The sequence below is a fragment of the Hyperolius riggenbachi genome, chromosome 2, assembly GCF_040937935.1.
Source record: "Hyperolius riggenbachi isolate aHypRig1 chromosome 2, aHypRig1.pri, whole genome shotgun sequence".
Taxonomy (NCBI): Eukaryota; Metazoa; Chordata; class Amphibia; order Anura; family Hyperoliidae; genus Hyperolius; species Hyperolius riggenbachi.
This window is the reverse complement of record NC_090647.1, coordinates 207314982-207336594: the sequence shown is the minus strand read 5'-3', so window position 1 is coordinate 207336594 and position 21613 is coordinate 207314982. Positions and strand designations below refer to the sequence as shown.

General features: G+C 47.2%; 2 protein-coding genes across 5 annotated transcripts in view; one reads left to right on the top strand and one right to left on the bottom strand.

The window, feature by feature from the left end:
* Nucleotides 1-3433, bottom strand: part of ABHD13 (abhydrolase domain containing 13) — a 95150-nt gene extending 91717 nt beyond the window's left edge. The window contains exon 1 of the mRNA XM_068268022.1: nt 3345-3433. Within this exon, the coding sequence (XP_068124123.1) occupies nt 3345-3351 (7 nt within the window). The 5' untranslated portion in view covers nt 3352-3433. The remainder of the gene's footprint in view (nt 1-3344) is intronic.
* Nucleotides 3434-3506: 73 nt separating this feature from the next.
* LIG4 (DNA ligase 4) overlaps nt 3507-21613 on the top strand; it is a 38485-nt gene continuing 20378 nt past the window's right edge. For 3 of the 4 annotated variants that reach the window (XM_068268021.1, XM_068268020.1, XM_068268018.1), the window contains exon 1: nt 3612-3810. The gene's annotated coding sequence lies outside the window, so the exon portion shown is untranslated. Of the gene's footprint in view, nt 3573-3611; nt 3811-21613 lie in introns of those variants that run through there. The other variant, XM_068268019.1, reaches the window with a different exon arrangement.

Below are 21613 nucleotides of genomic sequence, written 5' to 3'. Positions count from 1 at the left end.
ATACTGTCCTGGCATTTTAGGGGCCCTAAACCGTGAGGAGTAGTCTTGAAACCAAATTTCTCAAAATGACCTGTGAAATCCTAAAGGTACTCATTGGACTTTGGGCCCCTTAGCGCAGTTAGGGTGCAAAAAAGTGCCACACATGTGGTATCGCCGTACTCAGGAGAATTAGTATAATGTGGTTTGTGGTGTATTTTTCCACATACCCATGCTGAGTGGGAGAAATATCTGTATAAATAGACAACTGTGTGTAAAAAAAAAATAAAAAATTGTCATTTACGGAGAAATTTCTCCCACCCAGCATGGGTATGCAGTGTTCTCCCCAGAATTTTTTCCCAGCCGGGTGGCATGAAATAGTAGCCGGGTGGCATGAAAAAGCAGCCGGGTGGGGCGAGATGAAAATGCAGGGCAACTCTGCTTACAGCATAGGAGGAGGTGAGCAGATGACAGCCGGGTGGTCACCAAATCTAGCCGGGTGGAGCACCCGGCTAAAAGAGCCTGGGGAGAACACTGGGTATGTGTAAAAATACACCCCAAAACACATTATACTACTTCTCCTGAGTACGGCAATACCACATGTGTGGCACTTTTTTGAAGCCTAACTGCGCTAAGGGGCCCAAAGTCCAATGAGCATCTTTAGGCTTTACAGGGGTGCTTACAATTAGGCACCCCCCAAAATGCCAGGACAGTGAACACACCCCACAAATGACCCCATTTTGGAAAGTAGACACTTCAAGGTATTCAGAGAGGAGCATAGTGAGTCCGTGGCAGATTTCATTTTTTTTCTGTCGCAAGTTAGAAGAAATGGAAACTTTTTTTTTTTTTCTTTTTTGTCAGAAAGTGTCATTTTCCGCTAACTTGTGACAAAAAATAAAATCTTCTATGAACGCACCATGCCTCTCAGTGAATACTTTGGGATGTCTTCTTTCCAAAATGGGGTCATTTGGTGGGTATTTGTACTATCCTGGAATTTTAGCCCCTCATGAAACCTGACAGGTGCGCAGAAAAGTCAGAGATGCTGGAAAATGGGAAAATTCACTTTTGGCACCATAGTTTGTAAACGCTATAACTTTTACCCAATCCAATAAATATACACTGAATGGTTTTTTTTTAATCAAAGACATGTAGCAGAATAACTTTCGCGCTCAAATGTATAGGAAATTTTACTTTATTTGAAAAATGTCAGCACAGAAAGTTAAAAAAATCATTTCTTTTATCATGTCTTTTTTGCTGAATATAATAAAAAGTAAAAATCGCAGGAGCAATCAAATAGCACCAAAAGAAAGCTTTATTAGTGACAAGAAAAGGAGCCAAAATTCATTTAGGTGGTAGGTTGTATGAGCGAGCAATAAATCGTGAAAGCTGCAGTGGTCTGAATGGAGAAAAAGGCTCTGGTCCTTAAGGGGCGAAAAGACTGTGGTCCTCAAGTGGTTATAAAATGAAGAAACAAAAAAAAAAAAAAAAAACCCATCAGTCATTAAGTCATTAACCCCTTCTTTCCACCTCCCCTATAGTTCTCAAGATAGAAATCTTGGGGAGAAAGAAAAAAAAAAAAAAAAAAAACTAAGTCACCTTACAAGCTTTTACCTCTTGAGGACTGCAGGCTTACACCCTCCCCTAGTGACCAGGCCATTTTTTTTTTTTTTCCACAATTCAGCACTTTGCAGCTTTAAGGTAGCCATACACTGGTCGATGTGCCATTAGATCGACCAGCTGACAGATCCCTATCTGATCGAATCTGATCAGAGAGGGATCGTATGGCTGCCTTTACTGCAAACAGATTGTGAATCGATTTCAGCCTGAAACCGATTCACCATCTGCTGAGCTGCTCCTGCCGCCTGTCCCCCCCCCCCCCCCCCCCCGTATACATTACCTGACGCTGGCTCCCGGGCATCTTCTCCGCATTGCACGGCTCTGTTCCGGATCCATTACGGCGCTTCCTGTGTTACTCCGTGACCAGGAAGTTCAAATAGAGCGCCCTCTATTAGAACTTCCTGGTCACTGCAGTGACACAGGAAGCGCCGGGATGGATGGAGCCGGAACAGACGCCCGGGAGCCAGCCTCAGGTAATTTATACCTGATCGAATCGGCCGCCGCTAGCGACGCGCACTTTACCCGCGGGCGATCGAGGGTAATTTCCCGCACGGCGCGATCGACGGACCGATCCGATTTCGGGAGGGAATCGGATCGCCGGCTGCGTTTACCGCGAACGATTGGCAGCAGATTCGATCCCAGGATCGAATCTGCTGTCGAAACGGCCGGGAATCGAGCCAGTGTATGGCTACCTTTAACCTTTTTTGCTGCAGGGCCATACAACTAAGCACACAAATGAATCTTGCCTCCTTTTCTTGCCACCAACAGAGCTTTCTGTTGGTGGCATCTGATTGCTGCTGCAATGTTTTTTTGTTTTGTTTTGTTTTTTTTAATAAATGTATAAAGTGTTTTTCATTTAATTAAATGTTATTTTTATTTCCCTTCCTCCATCCCCAAGATCCATCATTACAAGCATTAGACAGTTTCAGGCAACGACACTAGTCCATTTCAGGTTAGTTTGACCCTTCATCACGGAGCAGTGCTTTTCAGCGCTGCTAGATTTGGGCGCAGCCGGCGCCTCCATAAACTATCACAGGAATTACATCTATAGCAGTGCTCAGTGAGTAACGTCAGCGGCGTCAGAAGACGGAGCCGAGGTTGCTTATAAAACACAATAATTCAGCCTCCAGCAATAGCTGGAAGCTGAATTATATCATTTCCCACTATCCATGGCGGCCTGGAGGGGGAATAGTAATTAACACGGCCCGGACTTGTGCATCAGCAGGATCAGCCATATACCGGCTGTATCCTGCGCCCAAGTCTACCGGCGCCTATTTCAAACGTATGCCTTCATCAGGCCTTTACAAAGCATATATGAATCAGGTGGGGTAGTGCAAGTCAATGAGCAGACACACACCCCAAAACAAAGCAAGATGGCAAAGGAAATTAAAAATAGGGCATCTGTTCCATCCACCTCTCTGATGGCTAGTCCAGCGACCTGTGAGCTGCAAAAGTCAGAATGCCCTGTTTGTTCAAAACTGCATGATCAAAATTATATATGATGTGGTCTCATAAATACACACTGATCCTCCTACATACAAATTGGGGGGCAGCTATGGATGGCCTGTGTCTCCCATGTAATGAAGCAAAGCCTGAGTTGCTGCAGTGTACTGGAGCTGATCCCCGAAATACACACACACAATTCATTGCACAGCACAGAGAAAACAGTCGGGGACTGCAGCAAATACAAAGCATGCCCGCCGCCCAGCATTGCACATGTAACTAGAGGCAGTAGCTCTCACTCTGCTTACGTGGCATGAAGTTACGGGCGTCTAAATTCCTCTCATCCCATTGCGTTACTCTCTCTCCGCTGTCACATCCAGCTGCTTTTCCGGGATCAGCTCCAAAACGTCACGGACTCTCGCTTGTCTCCAGTGTCACGTGACTCTGCCCGCCGCCATCTTTGCTAAGGGCAAGCCACAACTTCAAATCCAATTATTTACGGCGCTGTACAGATATCAAGAAAGCCGGAGGTTATAGTAAGTATATACAGGAGGTTTTATAAAATATATCAGCTACACTTTACTGCATAACTCTACGCTCCTCCAACATTCAGTCATTTCAAAGATGGCGGAGTTACGAGGCAGCACGCTAGTGATGTAATGAGTCTAAGCTCTGGCGCAGCCATCTGACGACGTCTTCGTTGTGTTGCTGTCACAGTAATTGGCAACTTGGCACTGGGCGGTGGGCTGCTCCTGCACAGTATGAAGGCAGCAGGTGAGAGCGGGAAAGGTGGGAAAGGGATGAAATATGTCATCATGTTATGCCAGGCAGGTAGCATATCGTGATAATTAGAGGGAAGCCAGGGCAAGTCTAGGCATGTCTCCATTCCTGCCTCGCCAGCTTCCACAGCTGAAGGGATGTCACAGTTAGAGTTCTAAGAATTGTTGGAATTCTTTCTTAAAGGAGTTCTGAGGCAAAATCATTAACATATTTTCATAGCTCCCAACTGTCCCTTTTTGGGAGCCCTGTCCCTCTTTCACCTTCATTTGTCCCTCTTTCAGGACTTTGTCCCTCTTTCTATGTAAATATATATATTTATATACTATAAATGTTTCTCTAAACTTTATTCCCAACCTTTAAATTGATATATTACTAATTTTAAAATGTTACTATGAAGGAAAATGAACCAGGATAGAAAGGACCAGTGTGATTTGAATTATAAAACAACATATGTTTCTTATGAAATCTTTATGGTATGCGTGACTAGAGGCATGTTGAGGGTGTGGCAGGGGCGTGGCTTAAGTGTCCCTTTTTTTCATCTCAAAAAGTTGGGAGGTATGTATTTTTTACTTACCTGGGGAATCTTCCAGACCCTCGCAGCCGTCTCAGTCCCTCGCTGTAGCCCTGGTCCTCCTCATTGGGCTCTATTCACAAAGAGCCAAAATTTACGCAAAATTTTACAGCTAAATTTCCGCCAGCGGTAAACTCCACATTTTTTCCACTTTCACTAATATTTTCCGCATGCGGGAAAAAAGATGCGGAAACAGCCATTATTCATGTGGGAATCATGCGGTAAAAAGGTTGCATGAAAAAGTATTTAAAAAAAAAAAATTAAAGTCCAGCAAGCACAGCCCTTAAGCCTCCAGACTTCATTAAAGTCAATGGGATGTGGAATATATCACCTACTACTTGTAGGTGATTAAAAATCGGTAATTAACGATAAAATGATGCGCCTGAACATTTTTGAGAATTGATTTTTTATTGCGGAAAATACAGACTTTTGCGGAAAATTTTCCGCATGAATCCCGCACTTTTTCTGCATGCGGAAAAAACATGCGGAGCATTTTGAGAATGTCAACTTGGCAGTGTTTTGGGCGCAAACTTCCCGCATGTACTTTACCGCATGCGGGAAGTCTTTGAGAATAGAGCCCAATGTCTCCGTAGGCTGCCCGCAATGAAGGCGACCCACTGGCAGGGTTGAGTCTTATGCACCTGTGCAGGCACTTGTGCCCTAGTGTCCACAACATCTGGCGTGTACTGCGCCTGCGCACAACTACTGCGGGTGGCCAGCGGGGACAATGGGTATCATTCATAAAGAGGCTGTCGGTAGTGCGGGAAAACACCGTTCTTCTCCGCAACCGGTAATTAAGACTTCTGGGTGGCCATTCATAAAGAAGTCTGCCTGTTGCGGAAGAAGTGCGGAGGTTTTCTGGAGGAAGCTGGCGGCAGCGTGGCGGAAGACATGCGGAAACTTAAAAGCTGCCCGATTCCCTCCCTGCGCTGCTCTGTCTGATGCTGCTTGGGAGGTCCCTCCCATTCATTTATATGTATTCCGCCCGCCTATCGCTACTGTCGAGCAAGCGGTATTTTCCTTCCGGATACCGCTTGCTCTAATCTTTATGAATGGATGTGTTTGTTACTTTTTCTAGATTAATCTAGAAAAACTCCGCACAAGGCGGAAATGTATCGCTCTGTCACCTTTTCATGCGGAAAGAGCCTTTATGAATGGGGCTTATGCTGAGTGGTCGGGAAAGTCACCGGTGTTAAGCATTTCCGCATGCGGAAATGCTTTATGAATGATACCCAATGAGGAGGACAGGGCTGCAACGAGGGTCTGAGAAGGCTGCGAGGGGCTGGAAGAAGGCCCTGGTGAGTAAAAAATATGTTAGTGATTTTGCCTTGAAAATGTGAGATGAATACAAGCATAGTATTGTTTCCTCCAGCCCATTCAGGTCATGGGCTCCATTGCCATCTTTCTGACCTGCTCTGGTTCTCCGTTGTCCATGGACAACTGGATTAGTTTACCTTCACAACCAGTTTAGGATTTCTGCGTGCAGTTTGTATTTTGCGCTTGCACAGATCAGAATCGCTCTGCGCCACTCAGATGAAGGTTTAGGCGGTAAGGGGAGCAGGTGTGGGGAATGGGAGGGACTCCTAGAACAATGTGCAGCATCTGGACACTCACCTGTATAAAGAATTATGGCCATGCAGGTAAGTAATCAACCCTGAGACACCCACCCTCTCCCCAATCCTGCATCGTTAAAGTAAACCTGAGACAGGTAAACTAAAATATTTTATACTTACCCTGGGTTTCCTCCAGCTCCATGAGCACTGATGGGTTCCTCGCTGTCCTCCCAAGTGCCTCCGTTCGCATTGTATCGGTGCCGGTAATTAGCTCAGCCAGATTGACGTGACCAATATCATGCGAACAGAGGCACTCGGGAGGATGTCATGGGACGCATCGATGCTCATGAGGATGGAGGAAGCCACGGGTAAGTATAAAATCTTTTAGTGTGCCCATCTCAGGTACACTTTAAGACAGAGCTATGTTTTCTATAGTGGAAGTACTCTGAACCTGAAGTAATAATAAACTTACGTGCACATGGACTGGGAATAGACATTTGACATTGTAATATAGTCCTAACTTTTAACAGTTCAACCCTCCACAAAATATTTAAACACACACTACGTACGTGTGCAAAAAGAACATTTTAGCTGTTACATCAGATAGGCGTGGTGCACACCAAAAACCGCTAGCAGATCCGCAAAATGCTAGCAGATTTTGAAACGCTTTTTCTTCTTTTTCTGTAGCGTTTCAGCTAGCATTTTGCGGTTTTGTGAAGCGTTTTTGGTGTAGTAGATTTCATGTATTGTTACAGTAAAGCTGTTACTGAACAGCTACTGCAGTGTTCTCCCCAGAAATTTTTTCCAGCCGGGTGGTATGAAAAAGCAGCCGGGTGGGAAAGGTTATGCTGAGTGCTACTAGGTGGGAAATCGCGCGACCCCCCCCCCCCCCCCCACCCCCCCACCACCATTAAATTGACAGACTAGGGTCTTGTTGTAGTGGAATCTCTTAAAGGGATACTTAACTGAAGAAAAATTAGGCTAGTTACTTTCCTGGGGATTCTTCTAGCCTCCTAAAGTCCTCCTGCTGCCCTCACTTCCATTCCACGCTGCTCTGTTACTTAGCCTCACACCTCCTCGATCATGCTCCTGTGGTCAGAGGTGCTTTGCCCATGTGCAGTAGCAATTTTTAGTTACTGCGCAAGTGCAGAATGCTACCAGTCACGGGAATATGATGGAGGAGGCGAGTGACACTTGGCTGCGCATGCAGCGTTCAGAGAGGAACACAGCAGTGTGGAATGACTGCAAGGGACAAGAACAACTTAAGTGGCTGGAAGAAGCCCCAGGTAAGTAACTGGCCATTTTCCTTTAACAAGTTAAAGTGTCCTTTAAAATTCTAACTACCCTTCTGCTGATTTAACCATGAAAGTAGCAGCTTTTCCCATATACATGGGTGGTCCCAGTGTGGAAATGAGGATTTTGGGCTATATCATGCTATAGCCTCAGATATCCCCTCTTACACCACCCATGTACATAGGAAACGTGGGGGGAAAACATCTTGGTAGTTACACTGTCAAATCTACAGATTGAACCTGGCTGCTGGTTGTAATGGGACACTGTCAGTCACATGAGATATTGCTGGCTATGTGGCTGTAAAGGGGCCGGGGTGTCTCTCACTAATCACTCTCTGCCTCCCCCCCACAGGCTGCAGCTCCCTCTCACCAGTGACACTCACCTCTGGCATTAATCAGGGGAAGGCAGTGACAGGACAAGATAATCATGGTGGTAAAAGGGTCAAGGCAGCATCATAAAGTTCTGGCTGGCGGCAGCTGAGTTAGAGGCCCCCTCCTCCATTAGAAGCAAGCGAGACTCGCACATACACAAACACGCTGCGTCTGGCAGCAGGACCAGTATAGGGAGAGCAGGAGAGTGTCTGGCAAAACATTCTACAAAGCACACAGCTGTGTGTTATCTCCAGCTCATATGAGCTGCGAGTACTTGGAGAGGATGAGGAGGACAGCGTCTGGCTGTACATTCTGAGAGCCGCACTTCCTCTCTCTTCAGCTCAACTGAGCTGCGTGTCTGACGTCCCTGCATTCCCCGCCCCTCCACAAAACACACAACTGCTGGGAGCTGAGGAGGAGGGCGGAGATAGCGTCCCTGAGTGACAGCGACTGGCTGCAATGATACAGCCACCGCTGCTCACTAATGAGCCGCACAGAACGGGATAACTTTACCCGGGCGCTCAGGGGAGACCAGCCGGGCGGCCCGCCCAGGTAAATGGCTCTGGGGAGAACACTGAACTGTAACAAAAACGCCTGGCAGACCACTCTGAAGTGCCGTTTTTCAGAGCGGTTTGCGTTTTTCCTATACTTAACATTGAGGCAGAAACGCATCCGCAATCCAAAATCTGCAGCAGCCCGGGAGTATGCGTTTCTGCAAAACGCCTCCCGCTCTGGTGTGCACCAGCCCATTGAGATACATTTACCCTAGCGGATCCGTACCTGCAAGCGAATCGCAAACCGCAGCAGAACCGCTCTGGTGTGCACTAGGCCTAAGTGCCAGTATTTTCCCTAGTAACTTTTAGCTCAACACTTCACCCAACTTTTTACTTTTTGTCACATGGCTCTATGAAGTAAGGCAGCTAACTGAATTGAATTAACTTTCCTGCTTGTTCCACTGCTATCTCTCTCTCTCTCGCTATATATATATATATATATATATATATATATATATATATATATATATATATATATATATATATATATATATATATCTATATCTATATCATGTGTGTGTTTGAAAAGGTGTGAAAATATCAACCTGGAGAAAAAGTGAATTGCATATGAGATAGTGTCTGGGGCTGAAATAAAGTTCCACATTTGTTGAGAAGCTAAACAGTCTTTTCTGTTTAGCACTGCACATTTCAATGAATAAAGAGAAAACATTCATTAACTGAATCCTAAAAAAACATTTCCACTGCATTTCATTGCTGTCATTAAAGGACCTGCTGAGATAATTTCAGTAATCGTCTTGTTAACTCAGGTGACAATGTTGACGAGCACAAGGCTGGAGATCATGTCAGGCTGACTGGGTTAAAATGGCAGACTTGACATGTTAAAAGGAGGGTGGTGCTTGAAATCATTAATCTTCCATTATTAACCATGGTGGCCAGCAAAGAAACGCATGCAGCCATCATTGCGTTGCATAAAAATGGCTTCACAGGCAAGGATATTGTGGCTACTAAGATTGCATCTAAATCAACAATTTATAGGATCATTAAGAACTTCAAGGAAAGAGCTTCAATTCTTGTTAAGAAGGCTTCAGGGCGTCCAAGAAAGTCCAGCAAGCACCAGGATCGTCTCCTAAAGAGGATTCAGCTGGGGATCGGAGTGCAACCAGTGCAGAGGTTGCTCAGGAATGGCAGCAGGCCGGTGTGAGCGCATCTGTACGCACAGTGAGGCAAAGACTTTTGGAAGATGGCCTGGTGCAAGAAGGGCAGCAAAGAAGCCACTTCTCTCTCAAGAAAACTTTAGGGACAGATTGATCTTCTGCAGATAGTATGGTGAATGGACTGCTGAAAACTGGGGCAAAGTCATATTCTCCGATGAAGCGCTTTTCAGATTGTTTGGGGCATCTGGAAAAAGGCTCATCAGGAGAAAAAAGGTGAGCGCTACCATCAGTCCTGTGTCATGCCAACAGTAAAGCATCCTGAGACCATTCATGTGTGGGGTTGCTTCTCATCTAAGGGTGTGGGCTCACTCACAATTTCGCCAAAAAACACAGTCATGAATGGTACCAAAACACCCTCCAACAGCAACTTCTTCCAACAATCCAACAACAGTTTGGTGAAGAACAATGCATTTTCCAGCACGATAGAGCACTGTGTCATCACGCAAAAGTGATAACTAAGTGGCTCGGGGACCAAAACGTTTGGGTCCATGGCCTGGAAACTCCCCAGATCTTAAACCCATTGAGAACTTGTGGTCATTCCTCAAAAGGCGGATGGACAAACAAAAACCAACTAATTCTGAGAAATTCAAAAAAGTGATTATGAAAGAATGGGTTGCTATCAGTCATGATTTCGCCCAGAAGTTGATTGAGAGCATGCCCAGGCGAATTGCAGAAGTCCTGAAAAAGCAGGGCCAACACTGCAAATACTGACTCTTTACATAAATCTCATGTAATTGTCAATAAAATCCTTTGAAACTTATGAAGTGCTTATAATTATATTTCAGTACAATCACAAAAACAACTGAAACAAATATATATAAAAGCAGTTTAGCAGCAAACTTTGTGAAAACTAATATTTTTGACAGTCTCAAAACTTTTGGCCAGGACTGTATATATTAACCTTCCTAGCGGTATGCCCGACACTGTGTCTGGGCAGGAAAACTTGCTAAAATCGGTATGCCCGAGCCCGACACAGTGTCTGGCTGCAGTACTATGGCTCACCACAACTGATCGCTCCGCTTCCGATGGCTCAGACCACATCTGCCAGCATCAGTCGTCACAGCCACGACATGCCGCCTCCCTGTACTGGCGATAGAGGAGACCAGAGCGGGTGATCAGTGATGCGGGCAAGAGGCACAGTGAGTAAAAGCGCCGGCCACCCGCTGTCACTGGAGAGAGGGAGGGTTGGATGGGATCTCAGTCACCGCTGTCACTTGAGGGAGGGATGGATTGGGGGGGGAGGATCTCTGCCTCCGCTGCTGTCACTGGAGAGAGAAGGATGGTTGCTGGGGTGGGATCTGTCACCCACTGTCACTTGGGGGGGGGGGGGGGGGGGGCATCTCAGGCCACCGCTGCTGTCACTTGATGGATGGGGGGAGGGGGGATCTCGGCTACTGCTGCTGTCACATGATGGATGGGGGGGGGGGATCTCGGCCACTGCTGCTGTCACTTGAGGGAGGGAGGGATGGATGGGGGAGGGGGATCTAGGCCACCCGATGTCACTTGAGGAAGGGATGGATGGGGGGGATCTTGGCCACTGCTATCACTGGAGAGGCAGGGGGGGAATAGGCCACTGCTATTGAGCGGGGGGAGGGAGGGATGGATGGATGTGGAGATGGAGGGGATAGGCCGCTGCTATCATTGCAGAGAGAAAGGAGGGAGTGGGAGAGAGAAGAGGGGAGAAATTGGTGAGGGGTGCACTTATACTGGGCCTCTTATAGCTGGCTAACCTATACTGGGGCACCTATACTTTGCTACCTATAATGGGTGCACTTATACCATTGGCGTGCTGATCCCTCATCGTGTACCTTCGATAGTGACATGTTTCTGGTGATCGGTGTTGATGATGCCAGGGTCACACACCGTCATCAACATCTGGCGGCAAACTAACTTTTTTTTATTTTGCACTGAATTCAATATAATAACTTGCGGGGAACTCCGAAGACAGATGAGCACTGCACGGTGGGTGACACAGAACAGAAAATGTATAAATGCACACGAGGGGGCACATTTCAGGATCTGAGACGGCGTCCCAGTGGAATGGTCTCAAAGTATCGTCTGCTGGGGTGGGAGGGGTCAAGTAAGATCTTGGAGGCCCTTGTCTTCATTCTCGTGGAGTAGAGGAGATCTAGCGAGGGCAGGCGGGCGCCAATGATCTTTTCTGCTCTTTTTATCACTCTGTGGAGTTTGTATTTGTCTTTGGCGGTTGCTCCTGCGTACCAGACGATGATGGAGCAGCAGAGGATGGATTCGATGGTCGCAGAGTAAAAGCTGGTGAGCATATCCCGTGATATTCCGAATTTTTTTCAGTTGGCGTTAAAAGAAAAGCCGCTGCTGAGCTTTCTTCTGGGTTCTGGTGGTGTTCTGCCCCCATTTGAGGTCGCTTGTTATGGTTGAACCTAGGAACCGTACGCTTTGGACTCGGGAGACCTCGGACCCGTCGATGAACACAGGTAGTGGGGCCGGAGGAAGTTTCCGGAAGTCCACGATAAGTTCCACGGTCTTTGCTGTATTGAGAACAAGATTGTTGTCCTTGCACCAGTTACAGATCCTCGCAACTTCGTTTCGGTAAGCGTCCTCCCCGTTTCTGTCAATGAGGCCGATAAGCGTGGTATCATCTGCGAATTTGATAACTTTGACAGAGTCGGAGGCTGAGGTACAATTGTTGGTGTACAGAGAGAACAGGAGAGGGGACAGCACGCAGCCCTGCGGGGCACCGACGTTGGTGGTTCTCTCGCTGGAGATGCGACTGCCAAGCTTGACCCGTTGAGTTCTGTTGGAGAGAAAGTCCTTTACCCACCTGCAGAGGAGAGAATCTGCCCCAAGATGCTCAAGATTGTCGATCAGAATGTCCGGACAGATGGTGTTAAAAGCCGAGCTGAAGTCCAGGAAAAGGACCCTAGCGTAGGCACCTGGACTGTCGAGGTGTTCTGAGATGTGTGCCAGGCTGACATTGATGGCATCGTCAACTGATCGGTTTTCCCTGTAGGCAAACTGGAGTGGATCGAGGAGGGTGCTGGTGGAGTGCTTCAGGTGGGCCAGCACTAGCCTCTCGAATACTTTCATGGTGATGGGGGTTAGGGCCACGGGTCTGAAGTTGTTGAGTTCCGTGTTCCCTGTTTTTTTGGGGACTGGGATGATTGTGGACCTTTTGAAGCAGGAGGGGACCTTTCCTTCTGATAAGGATCTGTTGTAGAGGGAGGTGAGGATGGGAGCTAGTTGGATTGCGCAGGTTCTCAGGCAGAGTGAGGACACCCCATCCAGGCCCGAGGCTTTCCTGGGGTTGAGTCTGCGGAGGTATCATAGCACATCCTCCTCCTGTACTGCGGTCAGAGCGGGGATGCCCCTGGGGGGCGCTGGGTGTCTTCCGTCGCAGATGCCGTGAAATCTGGAGCTGACTGGGATGCTGGGGCCACAGGCTGCTTGTGTTGGAGAATGCTTTATGAATGATACCCAATGAGGAGGACAGGGCTGCAACGAGGGTCTGAGAAGGCTGCGAGGGGCTGGAAGAAGGCCCTGGTGAGTAAAAAATATGTTAGTGATTTTGCCTTGAAAATGTGAGATGAATACAAGCATAGTATTGTTTCCTCCAGCCCATTCAGGTCATGGGCTCCATTGCCATCTTTCTGACCTGCTCTGGTTCTCCGTTGTCCATGGACAACTGGATTAGTTTACCTTCACAACCAGTTTAGGATTTCTGCGTGCAGTTTGTATTTTGCGCTTGCACAGATCAGAATCGCTCTGCGCCACTCAGATGAAGGTTTAGGCGGTAAGGGGAGCAGGTGTGGGGAATGGGAGGGACTCCTAGAACAATGTGCAGCATCTGGACACTCACCTGTATAAAGAATTATGGCCATGCAGGTAAGTAATCAACCCTGAGACACCCACCCTCTCCCCAATCCTGCATCGTTAAAGTAAACCTGAGACAGGTAAACTAAAATATTTTATACTTACCCTGGGTTTCCTCCAGCTCCATGAGCACTGATGGGTTCCTCGCTGTCCTCCCAAGTGCCTCCGTTCGCATTGTATCGGTGCCGGTAATTAGCTCAGCCAGATTGACGTGACCAATATCATGCGAACAGAGGCACTCGGGAGGATGTCATGGGACGCATCGATGCTCATGAGGATGGAGGAAGCCACGGGTAAGTATAAAATCTTTTAGTGTGCCCATCTCAGGTACACTTTAAGACAGAGCTATGTTTTCTATAGTGGAAGTACTCTGAACCTGAAGTAATAATAAACTTACGTGCACATGGACTGGGAATAGACATTTGACATTGTAATATAGTCCTAACTTTTAACAGTTCAACCCTCCACAAAATATTTAAACACACACTACGTACGTGTGCAAAAAGAACATTTTAGCTGTTACATCAGATAGGCGTGGTGCACACCAAAAACCGCTAGCAGATCCGCAAAATGCTAGCAGATTTTGAAACGCTTTTTCTTCTTTTTCTGTAGCGTTTCAGCTAGCATTTTGCGGTTTTGTGAAGCGTTTTTGGTGTAGTAGATTTCATGTATTGTTACAGTAAAGCTGTTACTGAACAGCTACTGCAGTGTTCTCCCCAGAAATTTTTTCCAGCCGGGTGGTATGAAAAAGCAGCCGGGTGGGAAAGGTTATGCTGAGTGCTACTAGGTGGGAAATCGCGCGACCCCCCCCCCCCCCCCACCCCCCCACCACCATTAAATTGACAGACTAGGGTCTTGTTGTAGTGGAATCTCTTAAAGGGATACTTAACTGAAGAAAAATTAGGCTAGTTACTTTCCTGGGGATTCTTCTAGCCTCCTAAAGTCCTCCTGCTGCCCTCACTTCCATTCCACGCTGCTCTGTTACTTAGCCTCACACCTCCTCGATCATGCTCCTGTGGTCAGAGGTGCTTTGCCCATGTGCAGTAGCAATTTTTAGTTACTGCGCAAGTGCAGAATGCTACCAGTCACGGGAATATGATGGAGGAGGCGAGTGACACTTGGCTGCGCATGCAGCGTTCAGAGAGGAACACAGCAGTGTGGAATGACTGCAAGGGACAAGAACAACTTAAGTGGCTGGAAGAAGCCCCAGGTAAGTAACTGGCCATTTTCCTTTAACAAGTTAAAGTGTCCTTTAAAATTCTAACTACCCTTCTGCTGATTTAACCATGAAAGTAGCAGCTTTTCCCATATACATGGGTGGTCCCAGTGTGGAAATGAGGATTTTGGGCTATATCATGCTATAGCCTCAGATATCCCCTCTTACACCACCCATGTACATAGGAAACGTGGGGGGAAAACATCTTGGTAGTTACACTGTCAAATCTACAGATTGAACCTGGCTGCTGGTTGTAATGGGAACTGTCCAGTCACATGAGATATTGCTGGCTATGTGCTGTAAAGGGGCCGGGGGTGTCTCTCACTAATCACTCTCTGCCTCCCCCCCACAGGCTGCAGCTCCCTCTCACCAGTGACACTCACCTCTGGCATTATCAGGGGAAGGCAGTGACAGGACAAGATAATCATGGTGGTAAAAGGGTCAAGGCAGCATCATAAAGTTCTGGCTGGCGGCAGCTGAGTTAGAGGCCCCCTCCTCCATTAGAAGCAAGCGAGACTCGCACATACACAAACACGCTGCGTCTGGCAGCAGGACCAGTATAGGGAGAGCAGGAGAGTGTCCTGGGCAAAACATTCTACAAAGCACACAGCTGTGTGTTATCTCCAGCTCATATGAGCTGCGAGTACTTGGAGAGGATGAGGAGGACAGCGTCTGGCTGTACATTCTGAGAGCCGCACTTCCTCTCTCTTCAGCTCAACTGAGCTGCGTGTCTGACGTCCCTGCATTCCCCGCCCCTCCACAAAACACACAACTGCTGGGAGCTGAGGAGGAGGGCGGAGATAGCGTCCCCTGAGTGACAGCGACTGGCTGCAATGATACAGCCACCGCTGCTCACTAATGAGCCGCACAGAACGGGATAACTTTACCCGGGCGCTCAGGGGAGACCAGCCGGGCGGCCCGCCCAGGTAAATGGCTCTGGGGAGAACACTGAACTGTAACAAAAACGCCTGGCAGACCACTCTGAAGTGCCGTTTTTCAGAGCGGTTTGCGTTTTTCCTATACTTAACATTGAGGCAGAAACGGCATCCGCAATCCAAAATCTGCAGCAGCCCCGGGAGTATGCGTTTCTGCAAAACGCCTCCCGCTCTGGTGTGCACCAGCCATTGAGATACATTTACCCTAGCGGATCCGTACCTGCAAGCGAATCGCAAACCGCAGCAGAACCGCTCTGGTGTGCACTAGGCCTAAGTGCCAGTATTTTCCCTAGTAACTTTTAGCTCAACCACTTCACCCAAACTTTTTACTTTTTGTCACATGGCTCTATGATGTAAGGCAGCTAACTGAATTGAATTAACTTTCCTGCTTGTTCCAACTGCTATCTCTCTCTCTCTCGCTATATATATATATATATATATATATATATATATATATATATATATATATATATATATATATATATATATCTATATCTATATCTATATCTATATCATGTGTGTGTTTGAAAAGGTGTGAAAATATCAACCTGGAGAAAAAGTGAATTGCATATGAGATAGTGTCTGGGGCTGAAATAAAGTTCCACATTTGTTGAGAAGCTAAACAGTCTTTTCTGTTTAGCACTGCACATTTCAATGAATAAAGAGAAAACATTCATTAACTGAATCCTAAAAAAACATTTCCACTGCATTTCATTGCTGTCATTAAAGGACCTGCTGAGATAATTTCAGTAATCGTCTTGTTAACTCAGGTGACAATGTTGACGAGCACAAGGCTGGAGATCATGTCAGGCTGACTGGGTTAAAATGGCAGACTTGACATGTTAAAAGGAGGGTGGTGCTTGAAATCATTAATCTTCCATTATTAACCATGGTGGCCAGCAAAGAAACGCATGCAGCCATCATTGCGTTGCATAAAAATGGCTTCACAGGCAAGGATATTGTGGCTACTAAGATTGCATCTAAATCAACAATTTATAGGATCATTAAGAACTTCAAGGAAAGAGCTTCAATTCTTGTTAAGAAGGCTTCAGGGCGTCCAAGAAAGTCCAGCAAGCACCAGGATCGTCTCCTAAAGAGGATTCAGCTGGGGATCGGAGTGCAACCAGTGCAGAGGTTGCTCAGGAATGGCAGCAGGCCGGTGTGAGCGCATCTGTACGCACAGTGAGGCAAAGACTTTTGGAAGATGGCCTGGTGCAAGAAGGGCAGCAAAGAAGCCACTTCTCTCTCAAGAAAACTTTAGGGACAGATTGATCTTCTGCAGATAGTATGGTGAATGGACTGCTGAAAACTGGGGCAAAGTCATATTCTCCGATGAAGCGCTTTTCAGATTGTTTGGGGCATCTGGAAAAAGGCTCATCAGGAGAAAAAAGGTGAGCGCTACCATCAGTCCTGTGTCATGCCAACAGTAAAGCATCCTGAGACCATTCATGTGTGGGGTTGCTTCTCATCTAAGGGTGTGGGCTCACTCACAATTTCGCCAAAAAACACAGTCATGAATGGTACCAAAACACCCTCCAACAGCAACTTCTTCCAACAATCCAACAACAGTTTGGTGAAGAACAATGCATTTTCCAGCACGATAGAGCACTGTGTCATCACGCAAAAGTGATAACTAAGTGGCTCGGGGACCAAAACGTTTGGGTCCATGGCCTGGAAACTCCCCAGATCTTAAACCCATTGAGAACTTGTGGTCATTCCTCAAAAGGCGGATGGACAAACAAAAACCAACTAATTCTGAGAAATTCAAAAAAGTGATTATGAAAGAATGGGTTGCTATCAGTCATGATTTCGCCCAGAAGTTGATTGAGAGCATGCCCAGGCGAATTGCAGAAGTCCTGAAAAAGCAGGGCCAACACTGCAAATACTGACTCTTTACATAAATCTCATGTAATTGTCAATAAAATCCTTTGAAACTTATGAAGTGCTTATAATTATATTTCAGTACAATCACAAAAACAACTGAAACAAATATATATAAAAGCAGTTTAGCAGCAAACTTTGTGAAAACTAATATTTTTGACAGTCTCAAAACTTTTGGCCAGGACTGTATATATTAACCTTCCTAGCGGTATGCCCGACACTGTGTCTGGGCAGGAAAACTTGCTAAAATCGGTATGCCCGAGCCCGACACAGTGTCTGGCTGCAGTACTATGGCTCACCACAACTGATCGCTCCGCTTCCGATGGCTCAGACCACATCTGCCAGCATCAGTCGTCACAGCCACGACATGCCGCCTCCCTGTACTGGCGATAGAGGAGACCAGAGCGGGTGATCAGTGATGCGGGCAAGAGGCACAGTGAGTAAAAGCGCCGGCCACCCGCTGTCACTGGAGAGAGGGAGGGTTGGATGGGATCTCAGTCACCGCTGTCACTTGAGGGAGGGATGGATTGGGGGGGGAGGATCTCTGCCTCCGCTGCTGTCACTGGAGAGAGAAGGATGGTTGCTGGGGTGGGATCTGTCACCCACTGTCACTTGGGGGGGGGGGGGGGGGGGGGCATCTCAGGCCACCGCTGCTGTCACTTGATGGATGGGGGGAGGGGGGATCTCGGCTACTGCTGCTGTCACATGATGGATGGGGGGGGGGGATCTCGGCCACTGCTGCTGTCACTTGAGGGAGGGAGGGATGGATGGGGGAGGGGGATCTAGGCCACCCGATGTCACTTGAGGAAGGGATGGATGGGGGGGATCTTGGCCACTGCTATCACTGGAGAGGCAGGGGGGGAATAGGCCACTGCTATTGAGCGGGGGGAGGGAGGGATGGATGGATGTGGAGATGGAGGGGATAGGCCGCTGCTATCATTGCAGAGAGAAAGGAGGGAGTGGGAGAGAGAAGAGGGGAGAAATTGGTGAGGGGTGCACTTATACTGGGCCTCTTATAGCTGGCTAACCTATACTGGGGCACCTATACTTTGCTACCTATAATGGGTGCACTTATACCATTGGCGTGCTGATCCCTCATCGTGTACCTTCGATAGTGACATGTTTCTGGTGATCGGTGTTGATGATGCCAGGGTCACACACCGTCATCAACATCTGGCGGCAAACTAACTTTTTTTTATTTTGCACTGAATTCAATATAATAACTTGCGGGGAACTCCGAAGACAGATGAGCACTGCACGGTGGGTGACACAGAACAGAAAATGTATAAATGCACACGAGGGGGCACATTTCAGGATCTGAGACGGCGTCCCAGTGGAATGGTCTCAAAGTATCGTCTGCTGGGGTGGGAGGGGTCAAGTAAGATCTTGGAGGCCCTTGTCTTCATTCTCGTGGAGTAGAGGAGATCTAGCGAGGGCAGGCGGGCGCCAATGATCTTTTCTGCTCTTTTTATCACTCTGTGGAGTTTGTATTTGTCTTTGGCGGTTGCTCCTGCGTACCAGACGATGATGGAGCAGCAGAGGATGGATTCGATGGTCGCAGAGTAAAAGCTGGTGAGCATATCCCGTGATATTCCGAATTTTTTTCAGTTGGCGTTAAAAGAAAAGCCGCTGCTGAGCTTTCTTCTGGGTTCTGGTGGTGTTCTGCCCCCATTTGAGGTCGCTTGTTATGGTTGAACCTAGGAACCGTACGCTTTGGACTCGGGAGACCTCGGACCCGTCGATGAACACAGGTAGTGGGGCCGGAGGAAGTTTCCGGAAGTCCACGATAAGTTCCACGGTCTTTGCTGTATTGAGAACAAGATTGTTGTCCTTGCACCAGTTACAGATCCTCGCAACTTCGTTTCGGTAAGCGTCCTCCCCGTTTCTGTCAATGAGGCCGATAAGCGTGGTATCATCTGCGAATTTGATAACTTTGACAGAGTCGGAGGCTGAGGTACAATTGTTGGTGTACAGAGAGAACAGGAGAGGGGACAGCACGCAGCCCTGCGGGGCACCGACGTTGGTGGTTCTCTCGCTGGAGATGCGACTGCCAAGCTTGACCCGTTGAGTTCTGTTGGAGAGAAAGTCCTTTACCCACCTGCAGAGGAGAGAATCTGCCCCAAGATGCTCAAGATTGTCGATCAGAATGTCCGGACAGATGGTGTTAAAAGCCGAGCTGAAGTCCAGGAAAAGGACCCTAGCGTAGGCACCTGGACTGTCGAGGTGTTCTGAGATGTGTGCCAGGCTGACATTGATGGCATCGTCAACTGATCGGTTTTCCCTGTAGGCAAACTGGAGTGGATCGAGGAGGGTGCTGGTGGAGTGCTTCAGGTGGGCCAGCACTAGCCTCTCGAATACTTTCATGGTGATGGGGGTTAGGGCCACGGGTCTGAAGTTGTTGAGTTCCGTGTTCCCTGTTTTTTTGGGGACTGGGATGATTGTGGACCTTTTGAAGCAGGAGGGGACCTTTCCTTCTGATAAGGATCTGTTGTAGAGGGAGGTGAGGATGGGAGCTAGTTGGATTGCGCAGGTTCTCAGGCAGAGTGAGGACACCCCATCCAGGCCCGAGGCTTTCCTGGGGTTGAGTCTGCGGAGGTATCATAGCACATCCTCCTCCTGTACTGCGGTCAGAGCGGGGATGCCCCTGGGGGGCGCTGGGTGTCTTCCGTCGCAGATGCCGTGAAATCTGGAGCTGACTGGGATGCTGGGGCCACAGGCTGCTTGTGTTGGAGATCGAATCTACAGTAGAACTCGTTGAGTTCCTCCGCCAGTTGTGAGCTGGAGGCTGCTTGATGCAGGGGAGGTTTAAGTTCGTTGCCGCCTTGAGTCCCTTCCAGACTTCCCGTGAGTTGTTGGACTGTAGGCTGAGGCCTACCTTGTTAGAGTAGGTCCTTTTTGCAGCTTTCAGTTCTCTATTCAGGGTATTCCTGGCTTCCTTGTACACATTTATACACTGGGGGGCCGCGGCAAGGCGGCGGACACAGACGATTCTCAAGAGATTTCATGCTGAAATTGACTGGGAATCAGCCTGCAGTGTATGGGCAGCCGACAGATTTCTCTCTAATCAGATTTCATCTGAGAGAGATTTGTCACTTGGTCGAATCTGCCCATACAGTTCTAGATGTATGGTCACCTTTACATTTGTATTAGTGCAGGTTGAGCAGCTGCAGCTTGGAAGTGTAAATGATCAGAGGTTTTGCAGAGAAATTTAGTTTACATTTTGTGTTTCAAGCTTTTATTATACTCAATGTATACTAGACCCTTGCATGACACAATTTGGTAAGTTACAGGAAAAATGGTTATGAAAATTATCATGGATCACTTTTTGCACAGAAATCCAGCAGAAACTGAACGCCAGGGAGGTTAAGAAATTGACAATCTATCCTATACCATTCAATTTTCATAAAAATTGATGAGAAAAATCCACCACTCACAATCGACTTATATAGAAAAAAATGGAAGATCCAATCGGATTTCTTGCTCGACTTTAAAAAACAAAATCAAAACTTGATTTTTCAGGAAATCCAATCGCTTTTATCAAATTGACATAAAATCAGATCATTTTATTGTATTGTGTGTGTGACCACCCAAGAGTATTGGATGTTAATGGGAGGTGGGGAGTAATGACACCTGAAAGAGGATGATTAGAGTTAAGTGTAGGACGGTGGGTGAGGTTAAAGTTGGACTACATTACTGGGGGTTAGTGTCTGTTTTTTTTTACAGTATTAATCAGATTATCCTGTTCCCAGATAAATGGCACTATGATACCATCACTGATAATATACATGCTTTGGATCCTTACAATCTTATGCGGCAGTCTACTACTCTCAGTAAGCTTTTAGTACTGTACAATTGGTATGTCACAGTACTGAAACTTGGATTTAAATGAATGTTCAGTTGCTGGCAGCAAACATTTTATTTTTTACATAAGGATTCTCCAATTTTTGAATTTTTGTTTTAACAAAGTATTTACACTTCAAAGCAAAAAACAGGTGAACTTGGCTTGTTTTGCACAGCTTATTTTCTGAAATAATTATACAATAAAATAATGGAGTAAATGAATTGTCTATTTAAAGTAAACCTAAGACAAAAGGAGGGAAAAGTTTTATACATACATGAGGCTTCCTCCAGCCCCCTCCATGCAGATCGCTGCCTCGCAGCCATCCAAAGGTTTCTGAATTGTCCCATAGAAGCCCCGTTATCTTCGGCCATTTGGGTGTACTGTGCATGCGCGGGCTCTCCGTGCTTCCTGTCGCCAGGAGTGTTCTGCGCCTGCGCATTACTTCTCCACAGCTGCAGTGAGCTCCCAGTCACAGGAGCATGCACAGTCAGCCTACACTGACTGGCCAAAGATAACGGCGCTTCTATGGGATGATCCAGGAGGATTTAGACGCTGGCG